Genomic DNA, 16786 nt, shown 5'->3' on the forward strand with positions numbered 1-16786 from the left:
AGATTATTACTTTTTGTGAACTGATAACACCAGAGGTTATTGTCGGTTCGTTTTTGGTTACATTTTTTGCTTTATTTATTAGTTGCAAAAGCAACATTTTAAGTTTTGACGACATCAGAGGATTTTGGGTCGGTGTGCGAGTCCTTGGGTAAAAAGGGACTTTCCACTTGCCGGGATTCCTCTGTTGTCGGACAAAAGATTGACCATATTAAGTCTACAGCGGCCTGTTTTTGTTCTAGCCATTTGGGATCACTAAGAACCGTTCTCACTTCCCTTTATGGCAACCTCCGAAACCAAGGCGTGACACCAGCCAAAGACCACCCTAGGGTGCTGCAGCAGTCAAGGAAAAGCCGGCCGAGATCAAGACCATCACCTAAGAACAGACCAGGAGAAGTCGGCCGAACAACAGTCGACTAGAGTCCACAACAACGGGAACTCCTGGGAAAGTTTCTTTCTTGGCTTAAGCATCGATCTCTGATTCGCTGATTGTAATTTATAAGCTGTCAATTATTAATTTGGATACATGATGAATTTTATATAAGCAATAAGATGTAATTAAATACCTAATAGTTGAATAAAGAATATGTGTTGAAAACTTTTTGTTCCGTCAATAATTCCTAATTTCTTCATATTAATTAGTTTATGCCCAACAACACCCCTGAGGGGTTTCAGCTGAAGAAAGGTGAGCTAGCCGTTTCATGGTTTGAAAAAATTAAAAAGAAAAAAAATAATAGATAAAAAATAACAAAAAAAAAGTAAAAGTAAAAAAAAGTGATTACCACAAATTAAAATATATAATGTTGTATCAAAAAAAAAATAATATTCTAGTACTTACGTTATGAAATAAGAACTTTATGACTATGAATCTGCAATCAATCACAAACAAGTCTGGCTAATTGGCTCTGCCAAAGCCATTTTTCAAGCAAAAAAAAACAATTTTTTAATTTTAATTAAAACATTTTAAATCAAATTTTCAAAAGTCCTCCACGTTCAGCCAAGCAGTAGCCCAATCTATTATATAATTGCCTTCGGGTGTTCGACAACATTTCGGGTGTTGTGCTTTGAAAGGCCTGAATGATTTTTTGACGTAATTCGTCTAAATTTCTGGCACGTTCATGCCCATGTCGGTAAATTTGTTGCTTCACATAACCCCATACGAAAAAGTCCAAAGATGCAAGATCGGGAGAGCGAGGTGGCTTTTTTATGGTACCTTTTGTACTAATAACTCTATCTGGAAACGTAATGGTTAAAAAATTTAACACCTCGGTAATGATCGAACGGCTGGAATTATGTGATGTGTCAGGAGATCTAGGTATTTAAGACGACACACAGTATCTTCAATGAAAAAAAGGGTCAATCACGTTGTCACCTAAGATACCAGCCCAGACGTCGACTTTTTGACGGTATTATGTTTTGTAAGGAACACTTATGTGTGTATTTTCTGTAGAGTACCCTATGGTAATCGGTAACATATGAATAGTGATGGCCAGTTAAAGAAAAAGAAGACTGATCTGTAAACAAGATTTTGTTCATGAAATATTCGTCACGATTAGTGTGTTCCATTATGCCCTCACAAAACACCATCCGTCGTTCATAATCAGCAGGGAAAATTTTATGAGTTTTTTGCAATTTGTAGCAATGGCACTTGTTTCTTTTTAAAATGTTTCGTATAGTTCTAGCACTAATGCCAATTTCTGCTGAAATGAAGGTGCTGTTACAAGAAAAATTGATTTCAGCTAGACTACATAAGGCAGTTTCACGCTGTTCTCGTTCTTCATTAATTGCACCAGCTGGTTGATTTTCATCTTCATCAGTATCCGTGCATTTTCTACAATTCTTGACACAACCAGTTTTTTCAAATTTAAAAATATTGTTGTGAATTGTAGATTTTGTTGCTACAGGACCTTCGAATGAAAACGAAAACCTACCGATTATATCGTCGGCACTACTTCCAGAATAATACCATTTAATAATTTGAATTTTATGTTCAGTTGTAAAGGTTACCATTTTCCTAACTTGCACTATCAATTTCTTTTTTCTGTTTTTTTTGCGAAAAAAAAACCACAATTATTACTAATAAAAAATAAACGTTTCTTTGACGTTACCGTTATCAAAACTGAATGTCGCTTTGAGAAAACTAAAATTCCATCTAATGGGTGTTAAAAACTAGCTCGTATGTCGGTACTAATTTCATGCTATATTCGGTCTCTGTTTGGTAGCAGATCAACCTCATACAGTTGTTTTCGCACGAATTATGCGTGATATATGCAGTTTTGCAGAAGATATAATTTTGAACTATACGCAGTATACGCAGCATACAACGAACCCGACGTCATAACATCCATAAAGATCGGACGTCTGCGCTGGATGGGCCATGTTGAACGAATGTTGGAGACCGAAACACCAAAACATATAATGAAGCAAACACCAGTAGAGAGAAGGTCAAAGGGAAGACCCAAACTTAGATACATGGAACAAGATCTGAAAACACTTGAGATTACCCACTGGAAAAACAAAGCAAGGAACAGAACAGAATGGCGGAAAATCCTAGAACAAGCCAGGACCCAAAAAGGGTTGTCGAGCTACTGATGATGATGATGATATGCAGTTTTCAGATTACCACCCCTGTAATTGTTATTGCCATGATTGTTTTCTTAGATAGGTTTTGCAGGATTTTTCTAGTAACGAGGTCATATTAAGGAGCCTTTTTTTGATTGATTTTCGAATTCGAATTTTATTAGGTTTAAATTTTTTGCTTGTTATTCTCCAGGGTGTACCTACTCCCAAATGTATTTTCAAATTACTTGCATCATTAAATTGCTTAAAACAGATTTCGCACTGGTAAGGCTTTTCTTCAGTGTGAATTCTCAAATGTCTTTTAACTCATCTGTAGTACGAAACTGCTTAAAACAAATTTCACACTTATGAGGTTTTACTCCAGTGTGCACTCTCAAATGTCCTTTCAAATTGTCCAAACAAATCTCGCACTTGTAAGGTTTTTCCCCAGTGTGCACGCTTAGAGCCCCCGCAGACTGCAGACTTTTCATCGACCGATAGTTTGGTCGGCTTCTTAAGCAGTACAGAGAGGTATGCATATGCGCACATTACACCGATTCAGTATTGGCCGATAAAAAAGTTTTGATGGGCTTCCCAATTACCATCTCTATCAACAGGGATACAGGTAAGCGTGTTTGGAAATAGCTCCGTGATATCACTCAATTTTTGGGCTATCACGAGAAAAAATTCAAATTCAGTGGTGTCTAGTGAAAACAGGTAGCCGCAGTGCATAGAAAGAGGCAAAAAATTAAGGATTCATAATTATATTACTATAAGTAGACTTACAATGTCATGCTTAACCTAAACAGTCAAAATCTAAACTACCGTAAAAACTAGAACTGATAATTTGGTATTTTAAAAGATAGAGGTGGGACTTAAAGTTCAAAAATAATAGTGAATTCAAAATTTTTTTTAAGTTTAAATACGGTAAATTTCAACAACACTGAGAAGGTCATTTAAATAATATTTTAGTAAAATCTATACTGAGCGACTTTGTGGATTACACAGTAATTTACACAGACGGTTCTAAAAATCAAACAGGAGTAGGATGTGCTATGTATGTGCAAAATACCCATCAACGTAATAATTACAAATTATCTTTATCTAGTATTAGTAGTATTCTTACAGCTGAGATTATAGCCATCGAAAAAGCTCTAGAATGGATAAAAGAGAATAATATTGAAAAAGCTGTGACAATAACAGACTCCAGATCTGCAATATATGCAATTGAAGACACTGATTTTAGTTCATACAAATCAAAAATTTTATGTAATATAAAAAATAATTTGTCTAAAGTGGAAGTAGTATTTATATGGGCAAAAGGGCATGCCGGTATACTGGGTAATGAGAAAGTGGATGAGTTGGCCAAAGAAGCAATAAAAAATGGTGAGATTCTAACTCAGATCTTATCGACAGATGCAATAAATTACGTCAAAGCTAGAATAAATAAAATATGGAAAAAACAATGGAAAAATATTTCAAGCATATCAAAAAATTTATATTTTTCTTTACATCAAGAACTTCCTCCGCCACCTGAATACATATTTAAGTATAACCTGCCAAAGCAAGATATTTCTACTATCGTCAGATTAAAAACTCGACACGGAAAATATGAGGCACATCTGCACAAATTAGGACTAGTTAATTCATCAGTCTGTTTTTGTGATAATGTTTCGATTAGAGATTTGAACCATATTTTCTTTGAATGCAAAATTAACGAGAGATATACAAATCAATTATATTACCATTTACGACAAACACAAGTTCATTTTCCAATTGGTATAGAATATCTTATAGAATATCTAATAAGTTGTCATAAAATGGAAATATTTAAATTACTCATTACCTACTTGAGAGAAACAAATATAGTCATTTAAGTGAAATAGGTATAAATATAACAAAACTAATAAATTGAGGTAAAAATAAAATAAAAATCTGTGGCTAACGGACCCGCATCCAAGCCATTTTCTCTCTCTCTCTCTCTCTCTCTCATACACACACACACACACACACACACACACACACACACACACACACACACACACACACACACACACACACACACATTGAGAAGGGTCAGGTCCTTGAAGGATCGACTTGGACATGGCTCTTAGCGCGGTGTATCTATAACGCACAATTAAAAAAGAACAGTTATTGATAGGCGGATAAGTGTTTCGTCTCTGAGCGGATGAAGCAGAATAGGCTTGTTACGCTAATTTCGATAAATGACTTATTATCGGGGGAAAGCGGAGCAAAAATAGAAATGTCGTCCGACAAACTGACGGACGAGGGCTTATGGCTTAAAAATTATTATAAGTTATGCTCCAGTGTGTACTCTCAAATGTGTTTTCAAAGAACCTGTTTGGCTAAACCGTTTAAAACAAATGTCACACTTGTATGGTTTTTCTCCAGTGTGCACTCTCAAATGTAGTTTTAATTGAGTTGCATCACTAAATTGCTTAAAACAAATCTCACACTTATAAGCTTTTTCTCCAGTGTGTACTTTCAAATGTGTTTTCAACTGACCTCCTTGACTAAATTCCTTAAAACAAATTTTACACTTATGAGGTTTTTCTCCAGTGTGCACTCTCAAATGTCCTTTCAAATTACTTGTATCACTAAATTGCTTAAAACAAATTTCACACTTGTAAGGTTTTTCTCCGGTGTGTATTCTCAAATGTTTTGTCAAATTACTTGCTTCGCTAAATTGCTTAAAACAAATCTCGCACTTGTACGGTTTTTCTCCAGTGTGTACTCTCAAATGTTTTTTCAAATCACTCGCTTTACAAAATTGCTTAAAACAAATCTCACACTTTTTAGGTTTTGTTCCAGTGTGCACGTTCAAATTCTCTGCTTGACGAAATCGCTTAAAACAAATCTCGCACTTGTAAGGTTTTTCTCCAGAGTGTAGTAGTCTCAAATGTTTTTTCAAATTGCTTGATGTACTAAACTGATAAAAACAAATCTCGCACATAAGAAGTTTTTCTCCAGTGTGCACTCTCAAATGTTGTTTTAGACCACTAGCTTGAGAAAATAGCTTAAAACAAATTTCACACTTATGAGGTTTTTCCCCAGTGTGCACTTTCAAATGTTTTCTCAAATCACTTGCAGTATGAAACTGTTTTAAACAAATTTCACACTTGTGAGGTTTTTCTCCAGCGTGCCATCTCAAATGTGTATTTAAATTACTTCTCTGAGAAAACTGCTTGAAACAAATCTTGCACTTGTTCGGTTTTTCTCCAGTGTGTACTCTCGAATGTGTTTTCAAATGACCTGCTTGGCTAAACTGTTTAAAACAAAGTTCGCACTGGAAAGGTCTTTGTCCAGCCGCAACTTCCATACTTTGATTTAATGTTTTTACTTCATCTTGTCGAGTCATATAATTTCCTTCATAAGATGAAAGTGTCTCCATAATTTCCAATTTTTTCTCCGCTTGGGGATAACCTAAAATAATGTAATGTAATGTTTATTTAGGCACTTTCCATTTTTTTACAAATCAACTCAAATTTAACTTAAACTATTAAAGCACAATGTGATTACATTAAAAGGTATTTTCGATCTTATTCTTAATAGTACAGTAGAACCCCGGTTATCCGTGCTCCTCGGTACCGGACGTGGCACGAATAATTGAAAAGCACGGATAATCCGAACATTTTCTTATACATAATGCATATGTACGTTTATACATACGAATGTACCTACCATAAAAAGATAACAGAAAAAATAAATCTTTCATTATGAGTCTCCCTCTCGGCGTATAGAGTTTCGTCGAATGATTTACGGTGACGCTATTTTGATAAAACCTCAAAAATACAATTTTTGAAAAAAGCATATTTTTCAAAAATAATCACTTTGAATGAATGAAACTTACAAATCATATAAACACAACATAAGTAAAATAATTTGTGGAGCGGTAACGATTAATTTCATTTAAGTTGCTAATTAGGGGGTGGTCTTCCCGATTTTTTTTGCCAAAACAAAAGGGACCAACTTTATTTTGAGCATAACTTGCTTAAATTTAATGCTAGAAACTTTTTGTACAAACAGAAATAATGATTTTTCTAAACACTTTAAAAAAGTTATAATGGGTTTTCCCCAAAAAGTGCTTAATTTTTTTGATATTTCACGTCGAAATATTCTATTTGAAATTTGGTGAATATGAATCTATTTTTCATTGGCTATAACTCTGGTTCTGCGAGATCCAGAGACATAACGCGTACACCATTTTTTTAACTTTTTTATAGGCTATATTTTTGCTAAGAACGTTTTTTTCGACAAAATACTTACTTTTTGTGTTATTTGCGACAAACCATCTAAAAATGTGGTTATTTTGTTGAAAAATGAACATATTCACTCGCAAATAACTCGAAAAGTGTTAAAAAGTGAATTTTAAAACTTACAAACAACAGTGAATAAAATTTAATTTCTAGTTACATGGTTTAAAATATTTACATAGTGAAAATTCATAATCTTTTACTTTACTGTGGAAGTGTAAATTTAGTTTATTAACCTACAAGACGCGTGGTTTAAGTGACAGAATTTAATAAGGTATTCAAAAAATAACAATAACATAAACATAGGCGTAACAATTCAAGGTAAGAATATTCCATATTTTTAAACGCTTTTATTTAGTTCAATAGATTGCGTCAAATCTTTGGATGTTAATTTGACTACCTTTTCTTCCATGCAAATGAATGAAAATTTGCAGACATATGCTTTCGCGGTGACAATACACGAATATACAACAAAAAATTTTTGTTTATGTTTATTAATTGTTTAAATAAAAAAAACGATTTTAATGGAAAAAGGCCTAAATTCTCTTGTTTTTTACATTGTAGAAACTTGAAACTTTTACCGATGGTAGCTAATGATATAACCTATACATAATTTCACTTTTTACGTTAATTGTTTACGTTATGCGTCATAAATAAACAATAAAGTTTTAAATTTTGAACACTCATATATTTGTTTATACAATACGATGCAAGGGAAAGGAATAAATTCGTTATTTCGTAAAAAGGCGACTTTAAGGAAAAATCTCGAAAGAGGTCGATTTTTATTTTGAAATTACGATATTTTGGCATATATGTCATACTAGTGACGTCATCCATCTGGGCGCGATGACGTAATCGATGATTTTTTTAAATGAGAATAGGGGACATGCGATAGCTCATTTGAAAGGCAATTCAATTCTTCTTTTAAATAATGTAAAAATTTATATAATTATTTGTACAGGGTGTCCAAAAATAATTTTTTAATTAAATTATTTGACAAAAAGAAGAATGTATGTAATTTATTTAACTCAGAATACATTTTACAGTTGCCCGTAAACAGAAAAAATGTGTATTACAGAAATAAACATTGCTTTTCGATTAAATTAAATATTCAAGCCAGCTCCCGCCAGCCACCTGCCTCTTGGAAGTTTTAACATTCAATTTAAGCGAAAGGCAATGATTATTTGTGATATAAACATTTTTGTCTGGTTTATGACAGCAGTAAAATGTATTTTAATTTAAATTTAATAAGTTGCACACATTCTTCTTTTTTAAACGCTTTTCTTTATTAGTTCAATAGTTTGCGTCAAATCTTTAGAGGTCAATTTGCCTGCCTTTTCATCAATGCAAATGAATGAAAATTTGCAGACATATGCATTCGCGGGAACAATACACGAATAGTCAATAAAAAAAATTAGTTTATGTTTAATAATTGTTTAAAAAAAACGATTTAATGGAAAATGCTTAAATTCTGTTTTTTACAATCTAGAAATTTGAAATTTTTACGGATTGTAGCTAATGATATGAACTATAAATAGTTTCACTTTTTACGTTAATTGTTTACGTTATGCTTCACAAATAAACAATGAAGTTTCAAATTTTTTGCCGATTCCGACTACTTTTTATGTTTGTATATCATATGTTTATATACATATTTTAATAAACATGACGATATATTTTAATGTTTGAAAAGTGTAAGACTAAAAAGTAAAAAATAAAAAAATATGAAAAAAAAGTTTTTAGGAAACGCTTTTCTTTAGTTCCGGGTGACTAAAATTATAAATATTAAAAAATCAACTAAAAAGCAAAAAATAAAAAAAATTGAAAAAATCCAACACATTCGTTAAAGAAAAGCGTGGGGCGAAAACCGTTTATTCGATGAAGACGCCCCACGCTTTTCTTTGACGAATGTGTTGGATTTTTTCAATTTTTTTTTATTAAAAATAGCTTTTGGATCCTATGGACTCTTTGATGGTTAATGTATTTAATTATAATAGTATAAATAATCTTTAAACCATTAACAAATAAAGTAAGTCTAAAATTAGGATTTTACTGGGATTAATGCCTTAAAACGCTTTATTGCTCTCTAGTCCGTCCCCATCTTGAGTATGCATCTTGTGTATGGTCACCTTTTTATGGTGTGCATATTGAGACCTTGTGTCGTGTTGAGCATAAATTCCTTAAACAGATTGCTTTCAAATTAAACATCTTGGACAACTACAATGATGCAGATTTACTTGATACATTAAATATGCCACCCATTTTTAGGCGTCATAAGAAGAGAGATCTTATTACTTTTTACAATATTCAGCATGGTAGAGCTGCTGCTTCTTCTTTGCTCAATAAAATTAATATAAATGTTCCATCTAGACCTACCAAATCTATAAATAGTTTCCATTACCCTATACATCGCACTAACTATGGATTTAACAACTTCATTTCAAGAACTGTTAGACTAGCCAATCAATATGACAACATAGATTTCTTTGCAACCTTTGATTCATTCTTGCGTCAGGTTTTGTGTACTCTTGGCTTGAGTAATAGATATAGATAACTTTTGTATTGCATTGTATAATAATACAGATTAACTTTTTGTACTGTAACCGTAGATTTAGTCAGTGTTATGAATTTATAGTTTAACATTAATTGTAATTGGGCTTGCCCGTTGATAAATAAAATAAATAAAATCAATTTAAAAGTAAACTATTTGATTTAAAATCTAAACAAACTACATTTAACCACTCAAAGAAGAGCGGTTCCTCCGCAGGATAGACTTGGGATAAACCTTTATCGTTGTGTGGTCATGTAGGGAAAGGTAAAAGCAAATACATCGCCATGGAAAAAATAATGGAAGAAATAATAGAAAAACTTAATAAAATGGAAGAGAGAGATAGAGAGATTAGGGTAGACAATAAAATATATGCTATATCAATCGAAATCAATAAGCTTAAATTAGAAAATGAACTGACCAAAAAGGAAAACCTGGAAATCAAAGAGGAGATGAAATTGCAAGAAAGAAGAATCGAGGCTCTAGAAAAAGAAATAAGAAATAAAAACATTGTGATATAATATCCCTTTCAGGCCTGAACTTTTTTGAGTGAAAATGAAGTTTCCCTTTGAATAAATACGATATACGGTATCTAAAAAAGGTGTAAAAAATGCAGAAAAAAAATTCATAGTTTGAATCTGTCACAAATGACATGTCACGTTCGTGCGATCTCGGCTTATGTTCTATGAATGCAGGATCGTAAGTGTATGAAAAAATTCACTTTTATTAAACGTAAAACACTAATAGGACCAAATAACAATTATTTTTATAATTTTTTATATATATTACATACTAACTAAATTAAAACAAAAATTTTTGCTGAAATGACATGTCTTTTCATTGCCTCCTTGCTGAAGACGAGCTCGTTGAAGGAACAGGTTCTTCATCCAATACAGGTTCTTCATCCAATACAGTTTCTTCAATATCCTTGTCATCGGTGTTATTTTTAAATACTTGAACCTCAAAAGCATCATCATTTTCGCCATCTAAGTCTTCTATTTCGGACTAGTTACCATCATTTAACAACTCTAGAGCCAAAGCGTGGGTGAGAGGCACACCTGTTAATTAGAAAAAATACTTGGTATCATTTAAATAGAGAAAAAATAATAAAAAGTCAAACTAATAAATATTTAGTATTTTTAATTTCCTGCTATTCAAAATTGAATGTGTGACGGCAACTCACTATCGTGATATTCAAATATTACGGGACAAGATCACTACAAACAAACCAATAATTTCTTAAATCTTGTTTATTATCTTGAAGTTGAAACTTTATCTATACCACAACCCCGTTACAATAATATAAACACCTATAAAAAAACAAAATATCATTTACCTACTTACCTTTACCGGTTTTGTCCTCAAAATACACAGCCATCTTATAGGGTATTCTATTGCAAACTAAGCGCGAATTCGTTAAATGATTTCAGTTACTCTGATAATACACGATAGACACAACATACAATTGTATTGATATCATCTTTCCCAGTAAAAATATGTTTATTCTAATAATGATGCCCACATAAACATGAGCTCACGATCGTGTCAGCCGGTCACGAAAGGGCTATGGTGTAGACGAAATAACAAATGACAATACAGAAATCCAAAATCATAAATGAACATTTCTATAGACGAAAACGAGGAGCTGGAAGATATCCATATAGTAGGAAACCAAAATAATAAAACCAGGCCTATAAAAATAGAACTTAAACATGTATCGAAAAAAATAGAGATACTAAGCCAAACACGTAGACTCAAGGGCAGCAAAATATACATTACGGAAGACTACTCAAAACAATTACAACAGAAAAGGAAATTTCTAATCCACCAACTGAAATTGGCTAAAAATAAAGGCTACAGGGCAGTACAGGGCGTTCCTAAACTATAACGGACTGAAAATAGATGAAGAAATATATACCCCGGAGCAGTTGGGCTATAAAAATGATAACAGTGGAGATATTCAACCTGAAAATGGAGCAGAGGAACAAAAAACAAAAGGGAGAAAAGCGAGTGAAAGATCCCCAGGAAACGAAATACAGCAGATACCAAAAGCAATAAGAACAGCAGAAGGAGGAGCATATAACTCAAAAAACTGATAACACAGGCACCAAAAACTACAAAGATACTTGTAAAAACGACAACGCAAATGGAAAAAGAAAACGAAAATAATATAAAGGAAACAACAATAATAAGTACTTGGAATATCACAAGTCTTTATGGTAAAGAATTCGAATTGACAGAGGAAATGAAAATATATGGCATTGACATCCTAGGCCTGAGCGAAACGAAGAAAAAGGGAAGAGGAAATATGAGATGTGGAGATGGTTACAAGCTCTTCTACTCAGGTGTACAAGAAATGGAAAGAGCAAAAGAGGGAGTCGGTTTTATAAACAAGGATGATTTGAGTAAGAGAGTTGTAAAATACCAAGCAATAAACTCTAGAATAATTACTGTAAGTATAAAACTAGACGAGATAGTTAGCATAATACAAATATACGCACCAGTCGAGAGCACAGAAGAACAGAAAATGTATCAATTTTATAGCGAACTTCAAACAGCTTTAGACGAAATGAGAGAAGAGAGTGAGAACATAATTATTATGGGGGACTGGAATGCAAGAATTGGAAATGATATCAACAAGGGACTTGGAAGCCTTGGGAGGTATGGAGAAAAAGCTGAGAACAGAAATGGTAAGAAGATGATACAATTTTGTGTAAATAACGACTTAAAAATCGGAAATAGATTCTGGTATCAAAATATGGAGGACAGATACACTTTTGAAGCACAGGAAAGAAATGCTAAAAGTCTAATAGATTACATCGTGATTCCTGCAGAAATGGATAGTATCAAAAATATAAAAACAGAAAAATTTGCAAAACTAAACACTCAACACAAGCTACTCGTAGCCGAAATGACTACAAAGAAAAAGCAATATATAGTCGATAAGCCATACACTAAGATAAATATTAAGAAGCTGAAAAAAGAGAAAAATGACTATAAACAAGAAATATATGAGGAATTGCAAAGAATGGAGCTGGAAGAGACCAATTGGATATGGAAGAAAGATGGAAAGTACTAAAAGACACACTATATAAAACAGCAGAGAAAATTTGTGGAAAAAAGTCAATAAATAAATATCATAAGAGAACAGAATGGTGGAATCAAGAAATAAAGAAAATAATAAAGAAAAAGAAGCAAGCCTGGAAAAAATATCAAGAATGTAGAGATGAAAATAAAGCAGAATACATAGAGAAACGTAATAGAGCAAACATAGCAGTAAGGGAAGCGAAAAAGTTGATCTGGGAAGAATTCGGAAAAGAATTGGAAGCAAATTACAAAACAGATAACAGAAAATTCTGGAATCGTATAAAGGGTTTAAGAGGGAAAAGGTAGGGAACAGTATGGAATCAAAGATAAAAATAACCAATTGAAAATAGAGACTACACAAATAGTAGAAGTATGGAAACAATACTACGAAGATAAATTCAAACACGAAGAAGTAGAAAGAAATGAAACAGGAAGAAATTGACCAGAACTGGAAGAGGAAGAGGAACCAGAGAGTATAAGGAAGGAAGAACTGAAAGAAGCTATAAACAATATTAAACTTGAAAAAGCGGCAGGAGAGGACCAAACAGATCCAGAAATGATAAAATGGATGGGTGAAAAAGGAGAGGACTGGCTATTACAGATATGCAAGGGAGCATGGAGTACAGAGAAAATCCCAGATTACTGGAAGAAAAATATAGTTTTACCAATATACAAAAAAGGACAATATAATGAATGCGAAAATTATAGAGCAATATGCTTGTCATCAGTCGCCTTCAAGGTATACACAAGAATTATAGAGAAGCGTGTAAGATCAGTGATAGCGAAAGAATTGGAAGACGAACAGGCTGCATTCAGATCAAACCGTCAAACAAACGATAACGTCTGCATTATAAGGAATATAATAGAGAGACAATACCGTAAAGGGAATGAACTATTTTTCATGTCCGTTGATCTAAAGGCGGCATTTGATACGATAAACAGAGAAATAATGTGGAAAATATTGGAAAGCTATAATATACCAAAAAAGATGATAAAAGTCATAAAATCTATATACTTATATGGAAGTAGAAGGACAAGTACAAATAAATGGAGAAAGGGATAAGGGAACACTTTTAAACGGGATAAGGGAATTAAACAAGGAGATGAACTAAGCCCCCTCTTGTTTATAATAGTCATGGATACTTTAATCAAAAATACCAAAGATCAAACAAGAAACCTTCAATACATAGTAGGATATAAAAACTTAAATGCAATAAAGATCAACTCCCTTCTATACGCTGATGATATAGTTTTAATCACAGACACAGTAGAGAAAATGCAGAAACTAATATATATTTGGCGAAAAGAGATACAGAAATTAAAAATGGAAATGAATCTCAACAAAACAAAACTTATGATAATAGATGAAGATGAGAAAAGAGAAAGGAATACTAAGTAATATAATAGTAAGGGAACAAGTAATAGAACATGTATCTACTTTTGAATATTTGGGAAATATAATAACAGATGATGGGAAAACGGACTTGGCAATAAGCAATATTTATTTATTTATTACGGGATGTTCCCTTTTTTTACAAATATCAAAAATAAAGTATCCTAACCATAACACAAATACTAAACTAAGTAGTAAATATTGTTAAACAAATGATTATAATTTAAGTAAATTAAACTACCTGAAAATATTATTAAAATGAAAATCTCTGACAATTAAAATCAAATGAAATGAAGACTCCAAGGTATACTCCAATAAACTGAAGAAGGCAACTAACGTGTATTATATATATATATATATATATATATATATATATATATATATATATATATATATATATATATATATATATATAGTGACTGTACACCCCGATATGGGGCTAAGTCGCGTAAGCTTTCTAGATCCTATTTCTTAGGAGGATCAGTCCCTTTTGCTTATGTTATCTTCTTAACGATTTCTCTCCATTTTTTCCTATCTCTAGTTTTTCCCCGCCATTCTCTGACTCCTGCGTTTTTTAAGTCTTCTTCAACTTCTTGCAACCACTTTGATCTTGGTCTTCCTCTTTTCTTTCTTCCTCCTGGATTCCATTCTATCATAGCATATGTCACTGCTTCATCTCCTGCCCGCCAGATGTGACCTAACCATCTAACTCTGCATTGCTTTATTTTGGTCACGATATCTTCTTTTAGTACTTTCTTAATCTCTGCATTTGTTCGGCTTCGATATTCATTTTGCTCTGTTCTGATTGGTCCCAGTATGGTTCTCATGATCTTTCTCTCCACTATTCTTAAGTTTTCTTCATCTTTTTTAGTCATCGTCATTGTTTCTGCTGCGTATAATAATATTGGTCTAATTATGGTGTTATACATTCTCATCTTGGTTTTAATAGACAGTATTTTGCTTTTAAGTAGTGTTTTATTTGCAAAATAAGCTTTATTCGCTGCCAATATTTTTTCTTTTATTTCTGGTATTCTTTCACCCGTTTTGCTTATTGTCGCTCCTAGGTATTTGAAATGTTCTACCTCTTCAAACTCTGAATTTCCTATTTTGGTTTTTCCTTTTATTGCTGGTTTTCCTAGTCTTAATATTTTCGTCTTTTCTTCATTTAATGTGAGTCCCATTGTCTCCCCTTTCTCTTTTATTTCTTCTAGCATTTCTTTCATTATGTTTCTATTTTTTGCAATAATAACAATGTCGTCTGCATATGCGATTATTTGTCCACCTCTTGTTCTTAGGTTTCCTTTGTTTATATTTCGTAGTACATATTCTAAAGCTAGATTAAACAGTGTCGTGGATAAGGCATCCCCTTGTTTCACTCCTTTATTTATAATGAATTCATCTGTCTCGCCTCTTTGCGTCTTTATGCTAATTTTGGTAGTTCTCATTGTCATATTTATTAATTTTCTGAGTTTATGTGGGATTTTTAATTTTTCCAGGGCAATCATTAGTTGTTTTCTCTTAATCGAATCAAATGCCTGTTTGAAATCGATGAATAGCATTTCTAATTGCAGTTTGTATTCATTTGCTTTTTCCATTATTTGTTTTATTGTGTGTATAGCATCTATTGTTGATCTTCCTTCTGTGAATCCACATTGGTACTGTCCCACTCTTTTCTTCGTGATCTTTGACAATCTTTTTCTTATTATCGAAGTCAATATTTTATATGTTGTGCTTAGTAGTGTTATTCCTCTATAATTTTCACAAATTTGTTGGTCTCCCTTTTTATGTATTGTTATTACCTGCCCTATCTCCCAGTCCTCTGGCATCTTCTCTTCCTTCCATATATTTTTCAATAGTGATAGTATTTTTTCCTTCAGTTCCTTTCCTCCATATTTTATAAGTTCCATGTTAATTTCGTCTTTTCCTGGAGCTTTTCCATTTTTGCTCTTCTGTATTACTTCCTCGAGTTCATCTATTGTTGGCTCTTTTGAGACTGCAATGTGTATTTCGTCTGCATCTTCGTCCACCGTTTCCTCTTCGTGCATTTCTTCTCCAGTGTATTCCTCCGTCAAGAGTTCTCTGTAGTGATCTGCCCATACCTGCCTATATTCAGTGTCTTCTACAATGACTATTCCCTCTTTATTTTTTATTCCGTTTGTTTTACTTTTGTATTTTTTGGTTTGTTCTTTAATATTTTTATAGAAATGTTTCGTGTTTCTATTTGTTCTTTCCTGTTCTATTTCTTGCATCTTTTCATCTGCCCATCTTCTTTTATTTTGTCTTATAATTTTCTTAGCGTCCTTTCTTAATTTTTCATAACTTTCTCTGTCTTCCTCTTTATCCGTTCTCAGCCATTTAATTCTTGCTTGCACCTTTTGTGCTGTTAGTTCTTTACATTCGTTGTTATACCATTCGTTTTTTGTTTTCTTCTGGTGTTTGCCTACCTGCTTTTTTGCAGCTTCTTCTATTGACTTTTTGATCATGTCCCATTCTGATTTGATGTCCTCTGCTTTATATTTCTCTCTTATTTGCACTGTTACTTCTTCTTCATATTTTTTTCTAATATCTGCATTCTGCAATTTATTGACATTCCATTTTTTCTGTTGATTTTTCTGTTTAGTTTGGATTTTAACTTTTTGTCTTATGGTGGCTGCGACCATATAGTGGTCTGAATCCGCACACGCACCTCTGAAAGTTCTCACGTCCTTCATTGAAGATTGTTTTCTTTTGTTTATTAGTATGTGATCAATTTGGCTATACGTTTTCTGATCAGGTGACCTCCATGTTACTTTATGCATTTTAGGGTGTTCAAATTTTGTTGAGCTTATTATCATGTTTGTTCTTGTTGCTAGGTTACATAGTCTTAGACCATTATCATTAGTGTTTTTGTGTACGGTGTGTTTTCCTGCAATTTGCTGTAAAAAATCT

General features: G+C 32.7%; 1 protein-coding gene across 4 annotated transcripts in view; it reads right to left on the reverse strand.

Annotated features, from left to right (window-relative positions):
* Nucleotides 1–16786, reverse strand: part of LOC126892014 (zinc finger protein 235-like) — a 92300-nt gene that overhangs the window by 68385 nt on the left and 7129 nt on the right. The window contains exon 2 of one of the 4 annotated variants that reach the window (XM_050661429.1): nucleotides 3261–6000. The exons of the other annotated variants lie outside the window; for them this stretch is intronic. Coding sequence (XP_050517386.1) covers nucleotides 4874–6000 — 1127 coding nt within the window. The 3' untranslated portion in view covers nucleotides 3261–4873. Of the gene's footprint in view, nucleotides 1–3260; nucleotides 6001–16786 lie in introns of those variants that run through there. 4 annotated transcript variants of the gene reach the window in all.

The sequence above is a fragment of the Diabrotica virgifera genome, chromosome 9 (genome assembly GCF_917563875.1).
Source record: "Diabrotica virgifera virgifera chromosome 9, PGI_DIABVI_V3a".
Taxonomy (NCBI): Eukaryota; Metazoa; Arthropoda; class Insecta; order Coleoptera; family Chrysomelidae; genus Diabrotica; species Diabrotica virgifera.